At 41.3% G+C, this 26,663-nt stretch overlaps 2 protein-coding genes and 1 long non-coding RNA gene across 3 annotated transcripts; 2 read left to right on the top strand and 1 right to left on the bottom strand.

Annotated features, from left to right (window-relative positions):
- Positions 1-538: 538 nt before the first annotated feature.
- LOC141794833 (uncharacterized) lies at positions 539-5,838 on the top strand. The gene is made up of 5 exons (XM_074675379.1): positions 539-772; positions 2,273-2,429; positions 2,538-2,908; positions 3,052-3,280; positions 3,358-5,838. Exons 1-5 carry the CDS (start codon positions 710-712, stop codon positions 3,477-3,479), a joined length of 942 nt encoding a protein of 313 aa, XP_074531480.1. The 5' UTR covers positions 539-709; the 3' UTR covers positions 3,480-5,838.
- LOC141794840 (uncharacterized) lies at positions 892-6,027 on the bottom strand. The gene is made up of 2 exons (XR_012598560.1): positions 5,911-6,027; positions 892-3,500 (listed from the first exon to the last, which is right to left on the bottom strand). It is a non-coding gene; the product is annotated as an uncharacterized LOC141794840 (long non-coding RNA).
- A 7,545-nt stretch (positions 6,028-13,572) lies between these two features.
- Positions 13,573-25,228, top strand: qkib (QKI, KH domain containing, RNA binding b). The gene is made up of 6 exons (XM_074675375.1): positions 13,573-14,054; positions 19,999-20,135; positions 20,613-20,729; positions 22,351-22,494; positions 22,703-22,790; positions 24,599-25,228. The coding sequence occupies exons 1-6, from the start codon at positions 13,913-13,915 to the stop codon at positions 25,003-25,005; spliced, it is 1,035 nt and encodes a 344-aa protein (XP_074531476.1). The 5' UTR covers positions 13,573-13,912; the 3' UTR covers positions 25,006-25,228.
- The last annotated feature ends 1,435 nt before the right edge of the window (positions 25,229-26,663 follow it).

The following is a 26,663-nucleotide window of genomic DNA, read 5'->3' as shown; positions in this document are numbered from 1 at the left end:
TTCAAAAGACGTTTAAAAGAGGACAGAGAGTCTGCCAATCTGCCAAGGTTTTTCCTGAGGGTGGGAGCTCTGACAGAAAAGGTCGAAAGTCACCTTTGGTCCTCAGCCTTGATGTCAGGGCAGGAGCAAGGCCTTGGCTTAGACTTCAGGTTACAACTGAGCGTGTTTGAACCGAGGAGATCAAGAATGTGCTTGTGAGCAAGTACAGAGCATGCTTGTAAAGTCAACTATTAAATCTTAAAGTCACTTCTAAGAGCCAGTGAAGGGGACTAAAACAGGTGTTAGGCCTATGTTTTTTCTAGCAGTTTGTCCGTGGACACAGAATGCTTTCTCCTCTGTTGACATTTCCCCTTCATCATTTGTTTAATAGTTGTCTTGATTTCTGCCTTTCTGTATGGCACTGTTATTTTAATATTGTCTGATGAATTTGTAATAAAATACCTGCTTTGTATTCTGAGGTGGTTTGTTTCTGTTTGCCGCTGTGCACTCTGGTAGCTGTAGTCCCACTGACGTCGTTCTGTAAAAGAGGTCACGCGGAGATGACGCGCGGAGCGGCACCGGAAGTTGATGTGTTTATGAATTTTAATAAACTTGTTTTTTTCCTCCTTTGTGTTCTCCTGTATGGTGCAGCTGGCGGCCACAGTCCTGCACATAAAGGGGGTTTAGTGGTCTTTCCAGTCCTGGTTCTGTATCTGGTTCGACTCTTCTAATGACGGAGTGTCCGGACAGCAACGTCCAGCAGCGGACACACAGCGGCGGCACCGGGCCGACGGTGAGAGACGGTCACACCGGAGACATGTTCCCCTGCGGGGGGTTACTGATTGCATCTGCACATAGGATATATGCTTATAGATATGTGTGTTTTAGTTTATTGTGCTATAGATGTGTGTGTGTGTGTGTGTGTGTGTGTGTGTGTGTGTGTGTGTGTGTGTGTGTGTGTGTGTGTGTGTGTGTGTGTGTGTGTGTGTGTGTGTGTGTTTTGTGTATAGCAGTGATGTCATCTGGTTGCAGGATTTCCTCTCTCTTGTGTTTTTGATCTGTAAAAAGGTAGAGTATTTACTATAACATGAGGGTAGTTACAGTTTCCGTTCTCAGCACATGACTCTGTTATTGTTTTAAAAATCACACGAAAATATCAGATTAATTTTTCAAACAAAGAGTTGATAATCAGGAGATGTTATGGCTTCTGTTATTCCATTTAAACACTACAATTCCCTACTGAAACTACAATGTAAATATGCTTAAACGAGATACCATCATATAAACAAATCTATGCTGTTATAATAAAACAAGGGCTGTGTCTGAAATCACTCACTCATCCCCTTCTCACTATATATGGTGAATAGTGAGTGATAACAGACACTGCTCAAGAAGTCTCTACATGTTGAAATGGAGCATCCAATCATTCATGAAAGAGTTGATATGAAACTATCACATCACTCCTTTCTATTTCCAGTGAATGTACTAACATATGCACAAGATATCATGAGTCAGCTGTCTGGGCTGCGCATCCAAAATTCTGATTAGATTTGTTTGATCCTTACCAACCAAAACTTGAAATTAGTGTACTTATTTCTGTATAATTGCAGAGGAAACAGATCAGCTTAGCATTGTAATATTGGTCCTGAACCAGTGAGGCCCATTGTTTGTGTTTATCAAGCTTAAACTTATCTTCAGTTATATATCACCTTTCATTCATTAAAACATGCAACCTCAAGGGCTTTACAACAGAGCAGAGAGAATGGATAACAACAAATATAGAATCAAAAGGAATAGAATAAACTTAAATGATTGAAGGTAACAGAAAGAAAACATTACGTTAAATAAAAGAGAAATAAAAATGGTGCTAATCTAGATAATTACAGTCGCTTTGTGACTTAAATCACAGGAGTTCTTTAAAACTAAACTTTTTGCTGATAAAAATTCTGATTCTAAAAATAAACAGAAGAGCAGCCTCGAGGGTGGCACAGTGCTGCAGTGGTTAGCACTGTTGTCTCACAGCAAGAAGGTTCCTGGTTTGAACAGAGTGTGGATGTTCTTCCTGTGTATGCTGATCTCTGTCCATGTAGTCTGGCTTCGTCCCATGGACCAAAAACATGCTTAACACTCCCCATCATGCACCACATGACAGCTTTGAGAGGCACCAGCCTTTAGAGAACCCTAAAGATAACGACAAGATGTTTCTTTAAACAGGAGGAACAGCTTCTGACTGCGACTTTATTCAGAAGCATTCAAAGGGAAATGGGTTACACTGTGAACTGTCCTCCTACAGGTGGTGAAGGTGGAGTCTGGTGTGTCAGACGTACCGCTCCTCAGCCCCTCACACACTGCTGAGCTTCACTTCCTGCGCTCACGGGTTAGGGAACTGGAGAGAGAGAAGGTGGAGCTGTCAGCTGAGAACCAGAGGCTGAAGAACATGCTGGTTCACGGTACACCTCCATGTTTTTATTCTCACTGTCACAAGTTAACGCTTCTTTTACGGTGCTCAATTTGCAGACCGTTTGATTTCACAACTGTTATTCTTGTTTCATTTCAAGAAATCCCGGGACTCCTGTCGACCATGTGGCAGACATTAGGCCAGTCCAACAGTCACCACTCCATCTCCACAGGAACAGGCAGGAGTGACGGCTATGCTGCTTACTCACATCACCAACCCCCCACAAACAACCAGGACTCAGACTTTAGCCCACAGGTCTATGTCCAGCAGCTCCAGGAGGACCTGAGTGGGGACATGTCTGAGTCCTGGGGCCCGCTTGGATCTGACAGTGAGGAAATGGGTGGAGGAGCAGACCTGGGCCTGGGGAGCCACATGGCTGAGGAGGCGCCGCTCTGCAGTCAAACTGACATGGAGGAGCTGAGGAGGAGCTGTTCTGAGAGCCAGTGCACGAGTGGACACATTAATGGACAGGTACTGTTTGTTTCTATTTGAAGCATTTTGTAAACACCTGTGTTAGCTCCTTTAAACACCTGTACGTCCTTGTTGACAGATTTTTTAATAACATGCTCTCAGTCAGCTCGCTGTTTGCTAACAACCTTCACCTGCTCCAACAGGTGAGCCAGGTTGAGGTGTACCCTGGCTCTGGAGTTCTCTGTGATTCCCGCTCCTGGCAGGCGGCCAGTCAGGCCCAGTCTCCAACTGCAATGGCACGAACACTTTTGATGGGTGTGTTTGATATGAACACCTTGATGAACAGTAACCTGCGAGGCGGTCGGAGCCGCAGGCCAGCTTTTCACCCACAGCGCAGTGCTCTCGATCCGCACAAGATCAACGCCATCTTCAGTAGGTCCAGACACTCTGCAGCTCTGTCTTCAAACCTGTGCTTGACTTTGTTTAAAAGATCTCTCTTTGTTTTCCAGACGCCATCTTAGCTCGATTTCCTCTTGCCAAGAGAGGAGTCATTGGCTCTGGCATCAACTCCAAGCTGTCTGAGATCCGTTTCCGCTCCCGCAAAGCCAGTCGTGATCCACGGTTTCTCTGACGGACAGCCTGATGGCTTCACCTGCGGATAAAACATCCAATAAGAACACTGCAGCCTTCCTCTGCTGGACTGGGAGGAGCTTCAGGACAGACTCACATTTCAATTCCAAACCTCTGTTCACAGTGACCCATTGTACAGCTGTGTATTGCCGTATCTACCTAATAATCTGCATTTAAACTGCTACAGATAATAGAAACCAAGTGTCTGCAAAAAGACACAAAACTACCTCAAAGAGACTCAAAAATACCACAAAGATGCAAAATGACCACAGACAGATGGCCATGCCGAGAAGACCAGGAAGAGACCTCCATAAAAGGATGCAAAACAAGAGGCTGCACTGTCTCCAAAGAGATTTAGAGTAAACACAAAGAAGGCTCAAACTGGTGTAAAAAGACAACCACAGAGACGTGAAATGACAACAGAGACTGAGACAAGACTACGAAGGGCACAGAACGACCAAAAATGGACGACAAGAAAGAAGTCACAAAATTTCCTTTGACCTCAAGGAACAGAAACAACTAGAAGGTGTCCTCAGCTCAGGCCTCGGACCCTAACAACACAGACATGAGAAGAAAGGATGTCAGACATAAAACTGGAGCATTGAAACATAACTACACATAGACCGCTATAGAGGATTCACTACATGGATTAGGACTGGTTCTCCTTGACAATTTGGGACCATTGTTCAAATTTCTACATCAACATTTAATTTTACCAATGGCAGTTACTTGTATTGTACTCTCCCATTCTTTCTGGAAGCATTCATTCACTCTCAGCCTGAGAGCTCAGAGGCTGCTTCAGCATCAGAACATCAATACTAGTTCATCTCATTCATGCACATTCACACGTGCAACAGCAGGAGGAAATTTGGGTTTGGTATTGTGCCCAATGTTTAGTTTAGTTAAGTTGAACTTTATTTCTTTCTGTAAACAATGATATCAATATTTGATACAAAAAAACTCAAACGAGAATGAAAAGACATCAGCATGTGACCACTGGGTTCAAACTCTCCCTCTGAGCCACAGTGGATGCTACGATGTCCCCCCAGCAGGTGTTTCTGTACCACAAGGTCCATCTCACCCATGGCTACTTTACCACAGCAAATAATCTGAGCAGTTGTATGGCCTGTTGATAAAAACATGAAAAGTGTTTCAGGTGTTCTCGTTAGAGGTGAAACTCACCTGTTGTAATCTACAGTAGTTACTAATAAAGTAGTCTGTTTTTTGTTTTGTTTTTGAACCACAGGCTCAAATTCTTTTATTTCAGGGGCTTTTGGCTTTAATTCAGAGAGGACAGGGCAGTGGACAGAGCTGGATTGAGACACCTGCCTGAGTTTGCCTCATGGAGCTCACAACCTAACAGCCCAGCTTAACCAGTGTCCCAGGTCCAAACTCATACTTACGACTGAGGGGTTTTGCATTTGTACCGTAAAACTAAAAAAGCACCTACTTTAATGTTAAACTCCCTTTCAGCAGACAGTCTGCTACAGTTTGGTGGTAGTTGCGGGTTTGTACCATAATTTGTTTCCTGACAGTGTTAAAAATTATGATGGCCCAGTACATATTTCATATCCCAGATCTTAGTATCCAGAATATTGGCAGGATCTGGATCATACTTTAACATCTGTCAGAAATTATGATGACCTTGTCTTGTATTGTTTTTCAAATCAATCCGACCATTTATGGTGGAGTTAGATACGCATATGGTGAAAACGGCCCTATCTCACTATGATAAAGAATCCTTCAAAAAAATCCTGGATCCAGACGGTGATCTGGATCACCTCCAAAATTGAATCAGTGCTTCCTTATCCCATTTTGTACATTTCCTGAAGTTGACCCCAGGAAAACCTACAACTACAACATCCAGAAACATCCATGATGAGTCAGATATCTCAATATTTCGAGATCCCCATGAACGAAAAAGCCAAAGGAAGAAACAAAAACACAAAAGTGACAAAAAAAAAGACACAATAAATACACATCCATTATAAGAAATAAACAAAATAATCAGAGGGACATCTTCAAAGAAAGTGCAACAACATACAAAGAAAATTAACACAGACAGCCTCCAGAAACCTTTCATGGAATCAAACTGACCTCAAGAGACCTCAAGACCACAAAGAGACAACCACAAAGAGACCTCAGCAAACACACGACTACAAAGAGACTGAAAGAGAGTCGTCTCTTTTTGTCTTTGTAACTTCAGCGTTCTGCCAGGATAGTCTTTGTAATTTTGTTATTTTCATTTAATGTATGTTTGTGCTGCAGACATGTTATGACTCTGACTGACTTGTACCTTTTTGTCCTGTTAGCTGTATAAATGACGACATTAGTCACTCACTCATTATTAAATCCTGTTGAACCCAGCTGAGGATGTGAGTCCTTTTTGTTTTTTCCCTCTTCCTTTTTTTATTCCTTCATTTCTTTCTCACCTCCTCAGTTCTCTTTCTTCTTTACTGGATTCCTCTTCTCATAGCTTCACACCACCTCCACGGATTACATCACTCTCTCAGCCACATTCCTCTTTGAAATGTGTGTTTGTGTGTGTGTGTGTGTGTGTGTGTGTGTGTGTGTGTGTGTGTGTGTGTGTGTGTGTGTGTGTGTGTGTGTGTGTGTGTGTTGGAGGACTGACCATTCAAACGCTCCATTTGAATATGAATCAGCTGTCACGGGGCAGAAAACACCGGACACACACACACACACACACACACGCACACACACAGACGCACACATGAAAAGTCTCGCCTTGACATTCTGCTTCTCCTCCTCCTCCTCCCCATCACACACACTGCCTGGTGTCTTTGTCTCTGTCCTTGGCAGTGCAGCTGAGCCCTCAGAGCGTCTTTCAGGAGCGAAGAATAGCTGATTGTCTTTATAAAGGAGGACGCCTTGTTTCAGGAAGTCCAGCAGAGAGGGAGGGGTCAGCTCCCTCCTTTTTACAACACCAAGATCTGGATTTAACCACAGCATCTCTCAGCAGATCTGATCCAGATATAAAATCAAACAATCATCAGATTTGGATTCATTGCTGCCACATGATCCATTTGATCTCACTCAATCTTGCATGGTTAGTTTTTTTTTTAACTTGGAGACCAAAGTCTCAGAGATGAGAAGTGAACTCTTCAGCATCCCTCAACTAAAGCTCATGAAGCTCCCTGAAGTTCTCCACTCTGGAAAAATCTATACCCTGAGCTGGCATCCAGAAGCTTTGTGGTTAAATCTTTCTACACACTGAAGTGCAGGCACCACCAGCGACAGTGGTGCCGTGGTGTGAATCTGGATGATTTAGCTTACAAGTGGAGAAAGGATAAGATTTTATCTGTTTTAGCTGCTGTCTCTTTAAGACTCCCTGCTCCTCAAACACAGCCTGGTCCCTTCAGAGGTATATCTAGGGAAGAGGTATGAGCAGACCTTGGTGTTTGAGGCCCCTCCTTCCAATGTGTCATGAACCAGTAAAGAGATCCTTATGTGATGACCTCGTCATTTTAACAAGCACAACACATTTAGCATAAACATCCAGCATCCTTACTTGTTGCCATGTTTAAATTATGGGAAAGCAGAATACCCCCTGATGCACGCAAAAATGCGAAGGTTTCATTACGGTATATACAGTTACATTGTAGTGGGACGCCATAGCAGTGCTACACAGTGTACCCCAATAATAAGTCCCATGAAGAAGAAAATCGCAACACAGCAATGGAAGACATACATCAATTGGTCTTCTTTGTGATTGGCTCTTTGTCATAAAGATCAATCAAGCTATTGTTTCAAAGAAGTCTGTGTGCCGCCAGGAGAAATGCAGCCACTGTCGCACAGTAAGTGACGATTCTTTTGACCAATCAACAGTCTGCAGTGTTGTAGCTCCACCTTCTGGGGTCAGATTGGTTTAGTCTGACACCCCAACTGAAGGGTACCAAAAAGTTGGACGGATCTGGTCGTTTATTTGGGAATCTGTCCCAGGATTCGTCAGTGAAAACGCCACAGAATGTATGATGAATCAAGACGAACCAAACTGAACCACTTGGTGGAAACAGGGTGGAAACTATTTCCAAAAACCATTGATAAATCTGGTAAACCTGTGCATGTGCAAAGAGGACTTTATAAACTTATGATCGTTAAACGTGAGACACTTCTCTGAGGCAAAGTGAAAAACTTTCCTGTAGGCCAACAAACCAAAATTTGACATTTCAGAGACATTTAAGGAAATCATGGACACTGTGCCCCCCACTCTAAAGAGTAGAGGGACCACCTGATTTTTTATGATAAGCAATATAAACAAGTTTAGGAGTAGCATGCACTGAAAAAAAAAAATTATGTACATTTTTTTTTGCTGTAAAATAGTCACTACATTGAAGGTGTTAGTCCGTAAATATTTGGGAAAAATCTGTTAAATAATGGTATTTTTCTTTAAAATTACATATTTATACTGTGAATCTGCAGACATTATTCTTTAGTTTTACATTTTAGTTTGTTTTTATACATCACAAATTTGTTATTGTACATGGGAAAAATAGTATTTTCACAGGAAATTTCTGTAGATTGATTTGACTGTTCCCAACACTAAATAGTTTATACCATAAAATAACAGAGATTAACCTTAAAGAAATCTGATTTGAATGTGTTTTGAGGGAATTTATATGTTGTTTTACAGTATAATGAACATTTATAAACTATGAAATACTGTGTTTTAATGTATCTTGACTGTAAAATCTAGTCCTGTATTTTGACAAAAATTCTATGTTTTTCTGCATTTTTACAGTGTTTGACTGTTTTTTTTTTTACAGCATATGTCTGGAAACACCTGCTGCCAGTGCTTTTACCATTTTTTTACAGCCTTTTTTTTTGTTTTTGTTTTTTTCAGTGAACCTAAAAAAATATATTCTGGATGTCATTTTACAGATAATTTCTGTAATTTTACAGTTTTGTAAAATGTTTTTGAAAAACAGAAAAAATACTTTAAAAATTAAGGGTTAATAAAAGCCGTAAAATTCTGTTTTCGTTTTTTTTGACTGTGAAAAATTACTGAAAATATCTGTAAATCTACGAGCATTTTGTTATTTTATTAGATTGCAAAAATCTGTAAAAAAAAAAAAAAAAAAAAAAAATTACAGAAAAAAATTAAATTACATTGATTTAGCAGTGTGTGCTGTCATCCAGACAATAATTTTTCAGGTAAGACCTTACCTAACACAGCAAGAACATGCTAACATATGTTAGCACAGATTAAAACAGTATGGGTCTGTAGTAGAAGAGTCCAGTTGGTAAACTGGACTGCCTGTAGTCCTGACTGTCTGTTCTGAGGTATCCTCCGCTAGATACTCAGCATCGAGGTGTTAACAGGTGTTAACCATAGAGTGTATAATACATACACATACTCAACCTAGCTTTGTTCCAGTCAGGATGAGGTAAAGAGGTAGGCCTTTAGCCTAGAGAACTGAGCCATTCAGACTGAGACATTTTTGTTCCAGGCATGTTTGATTTTGCTGTGAAAAACATCTTTTGGGCTCTGAAAGTGGACTCTCAAAGAACTTCCTCATGGGTTTGATATCGTTGGACCGAAAATTGCCGTTTGGTGTAAATGGATCCAAGATGCAATGAGGATCTGGCCACATTCAGAGCCTGTCAGGGAAACATTTGTCTCTGTTCATTTGGCACCAGCCATTATTTGTATACATGATGCATACAAATGTGTCCACAATGAAAGGCTGTCTCATCTGTTTCCCAGGAACTGGTTAAGTTAAGTAGCCAATCAGCTTAAAGTGTCAGCTGTTTCTTCTGACAGTCTTTAATGCATTCAAACAGCGTGTACCCAGAAACACAGAATAAACTGTGACTCATGTGGATCCTGTAAAGGTGATGTGTCTGTGGTTATCATTCAGAGAGGAGAGAGTGAGAGATGCATCAGTCCGTTTCACTTTCACAGACGAGGAATCAACAATGTGAACTTTGTGAGCAGTTTTCAGCAGAACAACAGAATAAATCCTCCTCTGCTCTGATCGGCTGATCGCTGACTGTGCTGAACTGCAGACATCTTGTTCTATTGTTTGTCCCAAAGAACGGCGCCTTTGTTACTCACTTTCAACCCTTTAGATCTGACTTATCAAAACCGGGTCACATGACTCTTTCAGGTGACATGTGGAGAAGTGGTGCAATCATCTTCTTTTAGTTAGGAAGGTTTCCAACTGAGTGAAAGTGTTTAGGAGCCTGACATGGCAAGAGCTCTTTGGACGAAGAAGTTTTATTCATACACAAAAGCACCACCAAGCCGTTCAGTTTGGTTTGGTTTGTGTGGTACAGCTCGCATTTAGTGGTGTTTCCTTTGACCAAAACCAGGACAGATCCCCAAATAATCAACCCACACTGTTCCACTATTTGGTGCCCTTCTGTTGGGGTGTCAGACATACTGATCTGATCCCAGAAGGTGGCGCTAGAAACACTGCAGTCCGTTGATTGGTTGAAAGAATCGTCACTTACCGTGTGACAGTGCCTACTGTATTCCTCCTCATGGCGGACATTCTTCTCTGAAACAAAACTTGATTGTTCTTTGTATTAAAGAGCCACATGTCAATCACAGAGAGGACGAATTGCTGGATGTTTTCTATCGTTGCTCTTTGTTTACTGTGTCGTGTTTTTTTTCTTCATTGGATTTATTGGCGGGGTAAACAGTGTCACGCTGCTAGTGCGTCGCACTGTTACCTGGTAGACACAGCTAACGGTATCCAGCTTACACACCCCCTACCATGAGGGGGCACGGTTGGCTGAGGAAACAACAGAATCAGGCTTTACCGATCCAAACCCGTACCAAACTGCTGATCTAAACCGGACCGCTTGGTGGAAACTGGGCCAAAGATAACCAGTAACAGGACACATGTGTGACTGAGAAACAGGTGAAAGTGATGCGTGCAGTGGAAGAGGGGGGAAACACATAAGCAGGAGGTGAAATTAAATCAGACACACAGGGAGGCACTGATACATTTAAATAACAAACGAGGCACCAGACAACAAGGAAACAAAACCACCAAATGACATCTTTGAGAAGCGACTGGCCGTGAATCTCACGTAGACTTCTCTCTAAACCAGGGGTCACCAACCTTTTTGAGACTGAGGGATACCTCACGGCAAATGAGTGGCATGAAGGGCTACTTGTCTGTTGTCAATGTTAATTTTCTCACAGTTATTATTAATGATTTGCAGAACAATGACTGTAGGAAGTAGCTCCATTGTGACCAGTGATTTTTTGGAACATGCCTCGCGGGCACATCAAGTGGTTTTTGAGGGCAGCCAGGTGCCCATGGGCACCAAGTTGGTGACCCCTGCTCTAAACTCTTCATAAGAACTAGTTTCTAAAACTCAGGAAGATGTTGGAGTGTAAGGCCCAGTGTGAATACAAACATCACTCCACCCACTCATTTTTACCTGCTGCTTCCAGTAAGGGCTGGTGAGATAAAGTCCCTGTCTCGATCTGGACGCTACCATCGTACGTTAATCAGACTGCATACACTGTGTACTTACTAATGCAGTTCACTGATTTTTACAGCAGGGGCCAGATGCTAAATGAATAAAAATGATAAAATGATAAAAATTATTGTATCTTAAGTGATATATTATTATTTGATACATTCATTTTCATGCAAAATGTAATCTTTTGTTTTGTATCTGTCAGAGTTAACAGACTCATATTACCAGTACTGCAGTAAGCCTCCAGGGGGCGAGTGAATATTTTAGGTTTTATTTTTGTGAGGCTGTTATGCTGTCAATCAGCATCAGATGCTGCATCGTAAGTTGTGGCACAGTGGCAGGATAAAGGCGTCCTGAATATACTTAAATATTATGAAATGCCACTGAAGAGGAAAGTTGATACAGAGAAGCTCAGCTTTAATGAAGATTAGACTGTTAAATAGAGCCAACTTTTAGAAGTGCTGTGTGATTCTTTCAAAACAAACAGAGTCTGCGTTCAACAAGTTTTGTTATTTTCAAATGAAGACAGGCGATGGCACAAACTACTTTTCAGAGGGCTGATTTAAAATAATTAAATAAATGAATCAATAAACAGATGAATAATAAATAAATAAATAAATAAATAAATAAATAAAGTAGCATAGTCTTCCTCACTGGGGTGTTTTTCAGTAATATTCAGGGAGAGAAATGGAAAGCTCCAAAGTGCCGGTTGATGTTAATTGGGTTGGACAGACAGAGTCTGCACAGAGTCGAGGTAAACAGCGCACCTGCATAATGTCTGAAAATTTTAAGGGGTAGTGTTCATGAGAGGGGCTCGAACTTCTCCCTGCAGCAAGCCTCCTGACTGCTGTGTGTCCTTTCAAGCTTTTTCTCTGGGAGCACAGCTCGTTTCCTCCTCACACTGTGTAAAAAATAACAGCTTCACCCTGTATGTGGGGAAAAAGAAGCCAGCACTTCACTTTAACTGAGTTTACTTTCTTGTTTGTAGTGGCCCGAAACCCTCCATCACAAACTTTTGACCAAAATAATCTTTGAGAAGACGGCAGAGTGTTAAACCAAGAAGACACTCACAGAAATGGATCCAGATTTGAAATATGTGAAGTCCTCTTCAGCAGAGAGCTGAAGACAAACTGCATTTGTGCGCACAATAACTGAACTACTTTGACACCAAAGGAAACTAAATGTTAAAATGTTAGAACTGATGTCTGGATATTTAAACCAGGACTACAAAGACTCTAACATTTGGGTGTTTTGCGGCCCTGAGTATTGGCTGCAGGCCTCTTCACAGTCTGTAGGTATCCTCCTCAATGCTCTGCAGCCTAGCAGACAGAGTCTGGGTCAAACTGTGACTATGGTGGTTCACACATTCTTCTGTGTGGTGTTTTCGTGCTCAGAGAAACCAGTTCTCAGCCAAAACACAAGAAGAAGAAGAAGTTTTGTTGTCACCCCCCAAGCCCCTCTGTTTCCGACCTCTTTCCTCTCCTTTCAAGGCTTTTCTTCTCTTCTGTAGCTGCCAGGATGGAGAGAAGGGGGGACTCATTTCCATAAGAAAAAAAGTAAAAACCATTAAACCAATTAAAGTATCTGAAGCGACAGATCCAAACTAAAGCTTTACTATCACTGATCCCTGGGAACCAACTCGAGACACTCTCTAGAGAAAGTTTTCATGTTCTTCGGCAGATTGTTATCAAATTCTAAAACGTGTAAATGATCAGTTAAAGGTACAGCAGACATGTCAACGAGGACTAACTTGCTGGACTTTGTTTTAATTATCTGTAGTGAATGGTCAATGCTTCAGCTAAGTTCATAATTTCATAATCAATTTCAATGATTTCCCCTTGAGCTGTACAGGCGACCATCTTTTTTCCTGACTCTTGGAATGGAGAGTAATACATGAAGGAATCAGGAAGTCACCAACAGGAACCAGAATAATCAGCTCTCAGGTGTTGGTCAGTGAAGCAGAGTAATATCACAGCAATTCAACCAGCTTTTAGTTCTTTTGGCGCTGTGGGCAGGAGCCAAGTCCCGCTGGAAGATGAAATTCAGCCTCTCCATGAAGCTTGTCAGCAGAAATAAGCATGAAGGGCTCTAAAGGGTCCTTGGTACACGTCTGTGTTGACCTGAGAAAACACAGATCACCATCAGCATCAGATGATGTGCCACACACTGAAGCGCTGAGTGATAAAGATGGAAGTGCTCTGAGTGAAGGATTAATACATCAAGAGTTGAAATCTCAAACATGCTTAATGATGAGGGTTTAAATGTGCTGAATAAAACTGATGTTTACAGGCTGACTGATGAAGATTTGAAGGCGTGATGAGAGGTTTGTGTGTTTTCAAAGTGGTGTGTGTAGGAGTAAACCTTGTCTTGTCTCAGACTCTAAACATAGAGCTGATGGAGCGACTGTAACTTTTATCAGATTTATTTTTCTTCTCACATTGTTTCACTGAGAGCTGTGATCAACAATCTGTTTCCCTGTTGTATAACCAGCAACACACACACACACACACACACACACACACACACACACACACACACACACACACACACACACACACACACACACACACACACACACACACACACACAAGGACAGACACACACACACACCTCCTCCGGTCAGTCTCAGTGAGAGTGTCTCAGTGACAGACTGTGTGAGGACCAGAGGGACAGACAGCTGCTGAGCGTGGAGCAGCTCCAGAGCAGAGCCAGGGGACAGCCGGAGCTGCCACAGGAACAGAACCAGGAGTCACTCAGGAGTCACACCAGATTCACCTCAAATCTGGATCAGCTTACCTGCTTCAGAGGAGTCTTGAAAGTCTCTTTTCTGTCTTGTTTGTGGAGTTCAAGAGGAGGGGAGCAGCTCTGGGATCAGGTCTGTGTTGGACTCTAGATATTTCTTCATGATCTGCACCGTGACAGGAGGCCTGTTGTGACCACAGAGTCCACTTCTGTGTATTCATACTGTGTCAGATCATGGTGGGGGAGATGGAGGGGAAGGAGAAAACCAGACCAAGTCCGGATTACTTGATGCAGCTCATGAACGATAAGAAGCTGATGAGCAGTCTGCCTAATTTCTGTGGAATATTTCAGCACCTGGAGAGACTCCTGGACGAGGGTGAGACACTGGACTGTCCGTCTGAATACCTGTCTGTCTGTCTGTATTATTCCAGCTACATTGTGATAAAACTTAGGGTAAAACTTTTTTACATCTTCTTAAAATTCAAGCAAAAAGGTTTTTTTTATATATGGTTCATTCTGCTACAAAGAAAAACAACTCCACACTTTTAAAACAGTTAATTGCAGCATTAAAGGACTGGTTTCTATTATATGGTATTATGATTTGTTAAGCATCTGAAACATTCAAAGCTCCTCAGGCGACTTAATTATTCTGTCATTGTCCACTCTTAGCTCTTATGAGTTAATATTTTATAAAACTTCCAATTGACCAGGCAGTTTCATTGGCAAAAAGATGAATGAATGAATGAATGAATGAAAGAGTGAGTAAACTAGAAAAGCACTTAGAGAGTTCAGACCTCCACCAAGCATATCATGATTGTCACCAACACTTTAGTCCTACTTTAATGTTATACTCCCTTTCAGCAGACTGTCTGCTACAATTTGGTGATAGTTGCAGGTTTGTACGATAATTTGTTTCCTGACAGTGTTGAAAATTATGATGACCCTGTACATATTTCATATTCCAGATCTTAGTATCCAGAATATTACCAGGACCTGGATTGTACTTTTACATCAGTCACCAATTATGGTGACCTCGTCTTGTATTGTTTTGAAAAGCGATCAAACCATTTAAATGGCCCTATCTCACAATGATAAAGAATCCTTTTAAAAACTCCTGGATCCAGACAGTGATTCAGATCACCTCCCAAATTTAATCAATTATTCCTTATCCCACTTTGAACATTTTCTGAACTTTTCATCAAGATCTGTTTGTTACTTTTTGAGTTATGCTGTTCACAGACCAACAAACAAACAAACAAACTCTCCCCAAAACATAACCTCCTTGGCGGAGGTAATTAAATGAAATAAAGTAAAAAGAAGACAAAGCCAGTGTGGAAGCGTAAAAACCTGCAGCTCCTCAAGACTCTACAAGAGGCTGACTTCTTTATTGGTTAGAAGTATTTTTTTAAAAACGTTTTTATTGTTATTATTTATGTTATTTTATTGGGAACAGTGCAAATTACCGGGTACAACTTGTGCCTGATTCAAACAGTCGTATTAATTGATGTTTTGCATGTAGAGATTGTTGCCAATGTGAGTTTTCAGCTCTTGTCCCTCATCAGGCTTTTAGTACACTAAAAGAAAAAAGAAGGAAATGTTTTAAAATAATACAAAACAACATGCAGACAACAAAAACTGTGGTAGAAAGAAGCATCCATCTATCCAATTATATGGGGGAAGGGTCATGGTGGCAGCAGTCCAAGTCCATCTTCACAGCAGAGTTTTCTAGCTCCTCCTAGGTATGGTGTACAATCTGTGAAAGGGTTCTGGGTTTACCCGTCCTCCCTGTTGGATGCACCCAAACAACCTTAACCAACTCCGTTCAACATGAAGAAGCGTCCAGAAGTCTCTGCCCAGAGCTCCCTCCTGATTGCCAAGCTCCTCTTAAAGGCTGAGCCCCAATAGAGGAAACTTTTTTCGGCTGTTTGTATTCGTGACCTCATCCTCTGGGTCAGAACCAGCAGCTCATAACTAAAGGTGAGGGTCAGAACATGGACCAACTGGTAAAATTGAAGTTTTTTCTTTTAGCTCAGCACCCTCTTCACCATAACGGTCTGGTACAACAACACCCACATCACTGCTGACACAGCATGAACCCGCCTGTCAGAGAACTGAACCCTGAGAACCTTCACCTCCCTCACTGCAAGCAAAGCATCAACAGAGCAGTTTGTGTGATTTTTATTACAGATCTTCAATGAAAAATTTTAAATGCTCTCTGATTATGCTTTAGTCATGTTTTAGCTAAAAGTGTTTGTGTCTTGTATTCATTTTATTCTAGTTGGTGGTTTGTTCTTTAGGGGAGTGTGCTCTTGTAGCTGATAAGCTGTGCCCCCTGCTCTTCCAAACACTGTTTCACCTATTCAAAAAGATTCACAAAATCTTTTGCTGCCAGATTTTGCAAACATTTAAAAACAGTTTGAGAATTTAGTAAATGATACTGCTTCAGTTTGTGACAGTGATTCAGTTTCCTGGGTTTTTATCCCTTATCTTTAAGATGTGGTTTTACCGATCGGTTGTCTGAGGCTTAACTCCTCACCATGACACAATGAGACGTTTGTGAGAAAATCACTGCATGTGTAAAAGTTTCCATCATGCCTCCCAATCTCAAACCACTATCACAAAACTTGAAGGTGCTGTGAAGGTTTTACAAATGATCTTGAAATAGTTTTACCTTTAAACATTTTCCTGTTCACAAGATTTAAAATTAAGACTATCAGCTCCACTATCTGTTCTTTCTGAATGTGATTTCTTAGTATCTGTGGACAGGTCAGACTTTTCCTGCAGAACATGAATCAATTTACAACATGTAAACCAAAAAACCCTTTGATGACACTATGCCCGCTGACAAAGTTGAGAAGTGAAAAACGAGGTTTATCCTTTAACTCAAAGAAAAGATTTCTGTGATTAGTTTTGTACTAACGGTGGACACTGGAGCTGTAGTGACCTAAAGGTCCCATATTCTGCTCCTTTTCTGCAGTTTAATATGGATCATTGATGTCTTCATGAAATGGTAGTCACATGTTTTGGTCCAAAAAGCCAATAAATCAAGCACAGCAGCATTGTTTCCAGGCTCTCATAGCCCCTCTGTTCAGAACGAATTTAGTTAATTTAATTTTTATTTAATTTAGAATTTAGTGGGCGTGACCTTCATATGTAAATGAGCCACCGCTCCACTCCGCTGCTGGTGAGATGTCTCTCCAGCATATAATCCATGTATGGTTAAAAGAAAAGTTAACAGTTGGATTATATGGGCTTTAATGAATTTGTAGAAGTAAACACCTATTTTACAACTAGAAATGATAGAAAGATTTAAAAAAGATGTAGTTGTGTTTCTTTCTCATCTGACTTCTATCTCTCCAACAGTCTCACGTTAGTGTTGTCGTATTGTAGTTGTAATGCCGACTCATTCCAGTAGATGGCGGTATTTCACCAAAACCCGCCACCCGCATAGACAAACAGCATTAGCGCCGTGCATTGTGGGAAACAGTATGCCAGATAGACTGGTCCGTTGCATACTGAGAAATTTTCCTGGATCAGTAGGACATCCAGGGATTTTTGGCATGCATGCAAGTTTTTGCATACTGACTACTACATACTGAATTTCAGCCAAAATAGTAGGCACTGCTATATATATAAATCTTTATTGCAGACACAGGTCCATATACAAACAAACAAACAAACAAACAAACAAACAAACAAAACAGACATAAAAGTAGGCAGTAATACATAAAAAAGATGCCCAGATACATAAGTTACAGGTTATAGAGCTATTAGCTTTTATATAAACTATTACACCAATGTCGCCTCAGCTTAGAAGTAAATCTATAACAGCTTTTCTTTGGGCTGACTAAGGCTTCTATTATGTTGTTCTCAGACTGATCAAGTCGACAGATAAAACTGAACATCATCTTTCTTAGAAGAGCCTCACATGTTGGCACCTGATTGGACACAAATAACTGGCTGGCTCTATGCCACCTTGGGACATGAAGCAGAAGCCTCAGAGCATCATTGTAAGCTACTTTGAACCGCTGCATACTCAGTGCCTTGAAGCTAGACCACAAATGAGCAGTGTATAGTGGGGTAATGTAAGCCCTGAACAGTGCACACTTAACAGGGACAGAACACATAGAAAATTTCCTAATCAGCATGTTCGCCTGAGCATATAATTTACAACGCTGTCTATAGATGTCTTTGTCATCCGTCCAGTCATTAGACAAGACATGACCAAGGTATTTAATGTCCTCACACACATCAAGAGGGCTGTCAGACAGATAAAAGGTCGGAAACCTCAATTTCCTGTCTCCAGTGCTTCTTACTATCATGATGCGACTTTTCTTAGGGTTGTATTTAATATCATGATCTATGCCATATTGAGAGCAAACCTTCAGCAACTGTTGCAACCCAGCTGAGTATGGGCTAATTAAGACCAAGTCATCCGCATACATAAGGTGGTTCACAATGGTACTGCCCACACAGCAGCCTGTATTGGACCTATTCAGTTGATAGGATAAGTCATCCATATAAACATTGAATAAAATAGGAGACAATATGCCTCCTTGCCTGACCCCATTACACACACAAAAAGGCGCAGATATAACATTGTCCCATTTTACATAAAAAGTTTGATGGGCATACCAAAACGCTAAAATTCTCACTAAGAATTTAGGGACACCTCTTCCCAGTAATTTCCTGAACAATTTTTCATGATTGATTCTGTCAAATGCCTTTGACGCATCAATAAAACAAAGAAAAACAGATGTATTGAGGCTTGTATATTTAGATACAATCTCTTTGAGACCATAGAGACAGAAGTCAGTACCATGTTTTCTTTTGAAGCCAAACTGGCTGTCTGAGGTACGTATGTACATTTCTAACTTTGTTAGCAGGATTCTCTCCAGTACTTTTGATAAGATACTTGCTAACGCAATAGGTCTATAATTGTCTATGCTATTCAATTTCCCAGCCTTGTCTTTAAGCACTGGCACTAGCAGGACAGTCATAATAGAGTTAGGCAGAATACCATGAATCAAGAGACCAGTAAAGCACATTGAAAGCAAGGGACTGAGTCTATAGCTAGCGTATTTTAGATGTTCTGCAGTTATGTAATCCATACCGCAAGCTTTATTATTCTCCAGCGTGTTAATGATATTGTAAATATCTTCTGCCTTAACTAGCATTTCTGCTGTGGAGTCAGCACGGTCAACATCAATAACAAGTTTGTTGCTTGGAATACAGTTAAAGAGATTGTAATAGTGCCACCGCCAGACCTCAGCTATGCCATCTGGGCTGCTGACGCCCTCAATATCGGAAGGCAAGGAGGTCACGCAGTTATTCATGACCTTGACCTCCTTCCAGAAGTCGGTGCAGCTCTTATTCAGAAGCTTCTTGGCAAGCGAATCCTTTCTCATTGCATCTTCATTTTTCTTAATAAAGCGAAGTGCATTTTTAAACCTGGCATTTGAGAGGTTTTTTTTCTCTAAAAGCACCCCCTGCCTAGGTCTACCTGCTTCTGACCAGATTGCAAAAGCCTCTCTAGCAGCAATATGTTTCTCAGCCACAAACTCATTCCACCCAGCTCTGATCTTGGGCACTTTACGTTTTTGTTCAAGAAAAGGTTCAGTGGAATCATTAAGACAATTCACAATATCATCAAACATGGCACAGAGAAGCTCTGCATGATGCAAATCCTTACAGTTTGTATCTGAGCATATTATGGCCTCTTTAGGCAACACAATGTTTTTTAGATGACAGTCAGTTAGCAGAGAGTATCCAGCCTTGCCCTCATCGTTCAGCTAGTGTAGTAGGCGGTTTGGAAAACAGCCATGGTTTTTATCTGGGAAAAATATGACCAATTCTGACCACAGGTGCCACTTCAATCAACACTAAACAGTCTACAGAGAGCTGCTTTTCATTTCAGGCTGTGCTTAAGAAGACAGTTGTTGAGTCATGCTTCCTTAAGTCGTGAATACTGGGGGTGTTCTCGTTGGGTTGTGTTTCATGTACTGTGTGTCAAAGTGTGCTGGATCATTTTGATTAAATGTGTTACATGTATAGATCCAGTGCTTGTTCCTCTCCTTTTCAGTCACCTCTGGAACTTTCTCCCCACACACATTTGTGACTGCATTATTTTCCAAAGCACAATTCTCAGCTCAAAAACATCTTTTTAGAAAGATTCTTCAAACTATTGATGATGTGCTCACCATAGTTTACTAAATCTGTCTTTTGATGTGTGCTATTATGGTCTCTAAAGTGTTTCGGAGTATTTAAAAAAAAGCTCTTTAAATAACCAATGTGTTATTATTTTATCATGATTCTATCAGAGATCAGCCGTGTGAGGAAAGACATGTACATTGACACCCTGAACGGTTCAGAGAGGATCAGCAAGCTGCCAGAGGCCGTTGGTCCAAACGTCAGTCTTCAGGAGAAACTGTTCGTCCCCACAAAGGAGCATCCCGATGTGAGTGTGTAAGTGTGTGTGTCTGTGTGCATGCAATGTTCCTGTAGAGCTCCCAGGTAACGTCAGAAAGGGAATGTATGGAGCTGTCTACAAATGTCACTGTAGGCCTTAATTATTGTTTTCAAGCAAACATTAAACAGCACAAAGGGTTTGAGCAGGCCTGAAGAGAGACAGTCAAACTAGTATCTGTTAAGAAACAGAAAAAGTTCTTATCACGAAACCAAAAAAATAATCAAGATGGCAGTATTTAATCATTTCATTCAACTGGAGAGACCCAAACGTATAACGAGAGAGGAAAGACGTTTAAGGGTGGATAGAAAAGTGTTCCTTTGTGAGGGTCATTATATCACAGGTTTGGTGCAGTTTGTCTAAAGACATGAATAGAAGGTAATAATGAGAGAAAAGGCTTTGTTTGAGATGACTCCTGAGTGGTCGATCTTCTTGGTGTCCAGAGTGTGATCTCATCCTCTCTGTCAGTTTAACTTTGTAGGGAGAATTCTGGGTCCTCGTGGTCTGACGGCAAAGCAGCTCGAGACAGAGACAGGATGTAAGATCATGGTGAGAGGGAGGGGCTCAATGAGAGACAGGAAGAAGGTAACACACACAGAGACACACATGAACACACATTTATGTTTGTATTCCTGGGACAGTGTTTTATGTTTTCATGTTTTACAAACAGTTTTAATCTCAAATATACTTTACATAAAAAAATAAAAAAAAAATGCCAAAAAAGGTGTGGCAGGAAAAGTTACATGGGAAACAAGGAGAATGGCAGTCTGAGGGGATTGTCAAGAAAAGTTAGTTGGAGACCTCTGGAAAACCTCACAAGGAGTGCTAAAAGCTTTAAAAATTAAACTCAAATATTCAGAAACTTCAACCAAAATATGTGTTGTCACCTTAAAGCTCTCCTGTTGGTCAGACTTCAACTATCAGCACAGGAAGAAATGATCTGACTGCATTTGGAGCTTAGATCTTACTGGCATATTTTAACCCCCCCTCATTGCTCATGCTATCAACATGACTGTACTGTTACTTAAGTAGAGTGTTTAAGTTCTCTTTACACCCCTGATCCCCTCCACTTCTCAGTATATTGATGCAGTGATTCGTGCCCAAGAAGCACAAACTAAGTGTAGCAATGGAAACACTTTTCAGAAGATAGACATTTTCGTTTACGAAAAGTTTTTTCAAGATTATTATTTTGGAAGTTTCCTATATCTATAATTCTTGAATTTAAGCTAAAATCATGAAACACCCCATAAAAGTTTAGTAGTGAGAAGAGAGATCTGTGTTTTTCTCTGCTGAAAATGATTTCTGTGATTAATTTTGTAGTGATGGTGGACACTGGAGCCTAACTGTCAGACAGAAAAAGGACAGAAGAGCAGAAGAAAGATAAACAGGAGAGTGATACGGCCCAAGCTAAAAGCTAATTAGCCTTTAGCCTGTATCTCTCTATAACACAGGAGCTAAACTGTTCCAACCCACAGTCAGCAGTTATTCTGTAGTGGTCTGTTCAAACTTTAGAGTCTATCAATAAAATGAAGAGTGAGGTTACGTTAGCTCTGATTGGTAGATGACCGGCAGGACATAACCAGGAGTCACTAATGTTACACATTACAGTCATTTCTTAGAGCACTGGACTGTCAACTGAGATAAATATAAACAGCTACTAAACTACATACAAACTGACAGTTTATTTGTTGTCACGTTAGCCTACAGATACGTCGGAGCACCAGGCTGACGATAGCACTATGTACTTTATAGCCGGCTGCTACATTTGTTTGATGTCACGTTTCAAACTGTAACTGAACTGATAAACATCTAACCTTGGTGTGTTGTATCCAGTAAAATGTTGTCTTGAACAAAGAAAATTTGTTTCAATCTGATCTCCATTTAACTCCAAAACAAACACACACCTCACTAAAAGTAATTTACGACAGTGTGCAGAGACCCCAGGCCACAAGGTGGCGAGACAGTCCAATTAAAACAGATCCTCCTCATAGCATCTTTAAGTTAAATCTGAGAGAGAATTAATTTTATGAGCACTGTATCTTTTGTAACATGCACCTGTGAACCACACTCTCAACAAATACGTTTACTCTCTCTGCTTGTCTCTCTTTCCCTGCCTTCTCTCCTCCTCTGTCTATTTCTCTTTCTTTCTCGTTGTTTCTCCACCTCTGTCTACCTGTCTGCCCTGTCTCTGACTGTGTGTGTGGAGGAGGAGCAGAATAGAGGGAAGCCTAACTGGGAGCATCTCAATGAGGACCTCCATGTCCTCATCACCGTGGAGGATGCACAGAATCGAGCTGAGATCAAACTGAAACGAGCCGTAGAGGAGGTCAAGAGGCTGCTGGTCCCTGCTGTGAGTCATTTCTGACCCTCTCTCACCTGTCTGTGACTTTCCTCTTACTCTCACCTGTCTGTGACTTTCCTCTTACTCTCACCTGTCTATGACTTTCCTCTTACTCTCACCTGTCTATGACTTTCCTCTTACTCTCACCTGTCTATGACTTTCCTCTTGCTCTCACCTGTCTGAGTAAGAAGATGACTCTTGCTGCTGTGTGTTTCAGGCAGAGGGGGAGGACAGCCTGAAGAAGATGCAGCTGATGGAGTTAGCCATCCTGAATGGGACATACAGAGACGCTAACATCAAACCCTGTAAGAGATCAACCAATCAGGTTCTGTGCTGTGGTTTACATCATTCAGATTTCAGGGGATAGTGGCAGACCTTTGACGCATGTAGGTGGAGTCCCAACGGTTGTCCATTGGTTGATCCCTTTGAGGTGTGGATGAGACTACATCCCCCTGAGAGTGCACCTCATCTTCATCATCACTGGGTTCATAGACTTTATAGAGAGCATGTCATTGATGAGGGAACTGGGTTTTCAGTTAAAGTTTTCAGTCGTGTCCGGAGGGTCAGACATGAGTTCCTCTGACATGTGGTAGCACAAAATCCTGAGCTACTATTGGCTTTGCTTTTGCTTTTATCAGAACTTGCACAGAAGGGGAATCGATTCATCCCAGTCTGACTGATAAATTATACGTATTGGTAGTTTTTCAGTATTGTTGTGATAGCATGTGATATTAACTGGCAATTTGACAGTTCTCTCAGTTGTACATTTGAACTAACATCTTCTCATTGAGTCCTGATTTTGAATATAACACCTGTGTCATACTTTAGTTGTAGTATGAAAGAAGCTATAACTCTTTATTTATATAGTACTGACTGTAATCTCAACACACTTAACAAAAACACAAACAGATCTAGATTTGCTAGTGGTACACTATTAACAGAGACACAACATGAAGGCAAGATAAGAAGTCTGATCTCATCTTAGCCCACTATGAGGAGAGACTATTTAGTAAAGCCTCGTTTCCACCAAATGGTTGAGTTCGGTTTGTCTCAACATGTATTCAATGGCGTTCCCACTGACAGATCCCCAAAAAACCAGACAAGCCATTTCACTTTTTGGGACTTTTCCGTAGGGGTGCCAGACCAAACTGATCCAATCCCAGGAGGTGGAGCTACAACACTACAGACCATTGATTGGTCGAAAGAAACATCACTTACTGTTACCGTGCAACAGCCCCTGTATTCCTCCCAGAAGCACAAAGCTTTCTCTAAAACAAAGCTTGATTGTTCTTTGTAACAAAGAGCCACATGGAAATCACAAAGTAGTGCTGTCAGGCGATTAAAAAAATAATCTAATTAATTACAGGATTTGTAATTAATTAATCTAATTAATCGCATTTTAATCTCATATCTGCTTAAGGTCCCAAAATAAAGGTTAGGAAGGTTTTTGCTTCTGCCACATTTTTACTCAATGTGGACTCAATTTTCACTGCAATATGAACTTCTATACTTCTATGAGGTCAGGAGAACCAGGGCTAAAGGCTAAAAACTGTGAGGAACTATGTACAAAACACTTTTTTCAAGTCTTGGATCAAAGAAAAGTGAAGTATTTTCAGTTTTATATGCTCTGAACACACAAACTGTTGCTCATTGGTGCAGAGCAGCCCCAAGCTGAAACATGACACCAGGAAGATGGAAGCAAATTTTCAAAGAATTCTTTAGATTTATATACGGGACAAATATTGATCATTCAGGGCTTCTTTAATGCAGTAAAGAGTGTAGAATTATCTGTTTTTTACAGAATTGAGCTAGAGCAAACGGTTGATTTTCTGCAGATTTTCAAAATGGATGAATGAATAAACGAGATGTGGACGGCAGTCCCCCATAAGTCGCTTTAGAGTTTGGGACCAACTGAAGGGTTCTTGGGACAGTAATCCACCCTAGAAGGAACAAAAACATAACTAGATTTTCTGCTTTGCTCTGAGACCGTGTCAGTCTTCAGTCTTCCTGAAGACTAACTCAACAATTCACTGTCTGCTGTGTTGACTGCTTCCTCCCCCCTGTCTCCTCTGCATCTCTCCTCACCCTTTGTCTCCTCCCTTGTCTCCCTCAGCCTCCCTTGCCTTCTGTCTTGCAGCGTCTTCTCAGTCTCCTCGTATCGTCTCTGGCCCCGCCCCTGTCTTTGCTCCTCCAACTGGCCTGCGTACCCCTGCCCCCACAGGCCCCGCCCTCATGCCTCTGATTCGTCAGATCCAGACTGTTCTCCCCAATGGGACGCCTCACCCTGCAGCTCTCATGCCTGGGGCAGGGCCTGAGTCCAGTTTCATCTATGCAGCCCCATACGATTACCAGTATGCTTTGGCAGCTCCGGCCTCCATCTTGGAGTATCCTCTGGACTCAGGTGGGGTATCAGGTAAGCCGGCCCACCCCTGCTCCTGCGACTGCTCACCCATGCCACATCATCACCCTCATGGCCAGTGGAGCCCCGCCCCTACGTTGCTCCTCAGACACGCCTCCTGAAGGTGTAAAAGGAGCGCTCCACCTTTACGCAACCATATGCCTTACACATGGCTGAAGCCTGCGAGAAGCCCGCTGCTGGACTGAGTCATCGCTGTCATGTCTCCACCAATTACCCAGAGGGCATTGCTTAGAGATTGTTGTTTAAGTTATGATTACGATGTTAGTAGGAACTGTTTGACTCCTGCTGTTTTCCCAATAAATCACAACTTTGAATAAGAAACAATTAGGTTGTGTCTTTTTCAGATTATTTTATTTAAAGACAGACTCTTTCTCCACAGTGACTGTTGATACAAACAAGAAGGTTCAGTGTTACTCCAGCTGTCGGATGATGAGGCTTGATGACATAAGTCATATTTATTAAAAAAAAAAGAGGGCCCAACAACCTGCAGAGGCAGTGAATGAGGGGGTTTCCAGGGCAGACTCTTCACCCAGCACTCACACTTCTTGGCCTCAGAGGTTTGCAGGTGAGAAAAACCACCAAGAAGAACACCGGGAAAGCTGCTAAAACTGATCAGAACTAGACTCCTCCTCTTTCACCTCCACAGGTTGGTCTCAATCAAGTGGCAACCTCCAGTCTAAAAAGACAAGGGAATCAATATGTGCTTAAAGCTACAATTCAGCAAAATGTCTGCTCAAGGCTAGCTCCTGAAGTAAAAGAAACCACATACACACCCAATCTAAAAAGCCATTTTCACGGCAGACACAAATATATTTACTGTCTGGATTAAAAGATATTTCCTGATATCTATTCAAATATCTCTAATTTGATAACCCATTGACTGTAAATAGAGTGGACAGCATGGCTCGGCCTTTAACCATTGTAAAGTTTTGAAGCAAAAAATAACCAGTCACAGGTGCCGCCATTGGCAGCCGTTGTGCAGCCAGAGGGATTCAAAGAGAATCTGAGTAGAGCCAAGTGACAAAAATGTGTATATATTTATTATTTTGTGGGTCTAATCTCTACTTGGCTCTCCCTCCCGACATATTTTACTATCCTTGAACAAAATACACAAGAACAGTAGCTGTTAATCGTCGTTAAACGTGGCGCAAAGCCTCTTTTTTAACCTCTAATAACTAATGAATACAAAACTTTCAGAAAAAAAAGAAGACTTGAATTCAAGGCAGCCAAATGATATCTTCAAATCACCACAACAACGGACCTAAGAAACATTTCTACGAGGTGTATTAATTTTTTTTAGTTTGACCACAGCTCACCTGGAATGACTGGAGCGATGGATTTTTTGACCTACACTGCAGCCAGCCGCCAGGGGGACCAGTTTTTGTGGGGACCTCACTTTGAGCTGAGCAAGATGATGTTCGTTTTTTTAGTCTATGTAACAACTGCACAAACTGTACAGGGGATGTTTTTTTTTTTTATTGAGGTGGATATTATTGTTATATTCATGCGTTGGACTCAGCTTTAGAAGCAGCTAGCATAAAAAATAAACAGCTGTAGCAGAATTTGACGAAGCAGCAAAATCTGACAGAACATGCTCTCAGTTAGATTTTGCTACCCATTGAAAATTGCTACTTTGTGGGTGAAGGCATGCGCCATACATCAATACTGTAACACCCATAATTTTTTGCTTCCTGTCTCAATGCTGCAGTTAACATTAAAAAAAGCTTCGACAGCAAAATTTAACAAAGCAGCAAAATTT

This window comes from Halichoeres trimaculatus, unplaced genomic scaffold (genome assembly GCF_033239565.1).
Source record: "Halichoeres trimaculatus isolate MK-OKI-2021-1 unplaced genomic scaffold, fHalTri1.1 fHalTri1_scaffold_8, whole genome shotgun sequence".
Taxonomy (NCBI): domain Eukaryota; kingdom Metazoa; phylum Chordata; class Actinopteri; order Labriformes; family Labridae; genus Halichoeres; species Halichoeres trimaculatus.
Note: the sequence above shows the minus strand (reverse complement) of the source record. Positions and strands in the feature narration are given on the sequence as shown.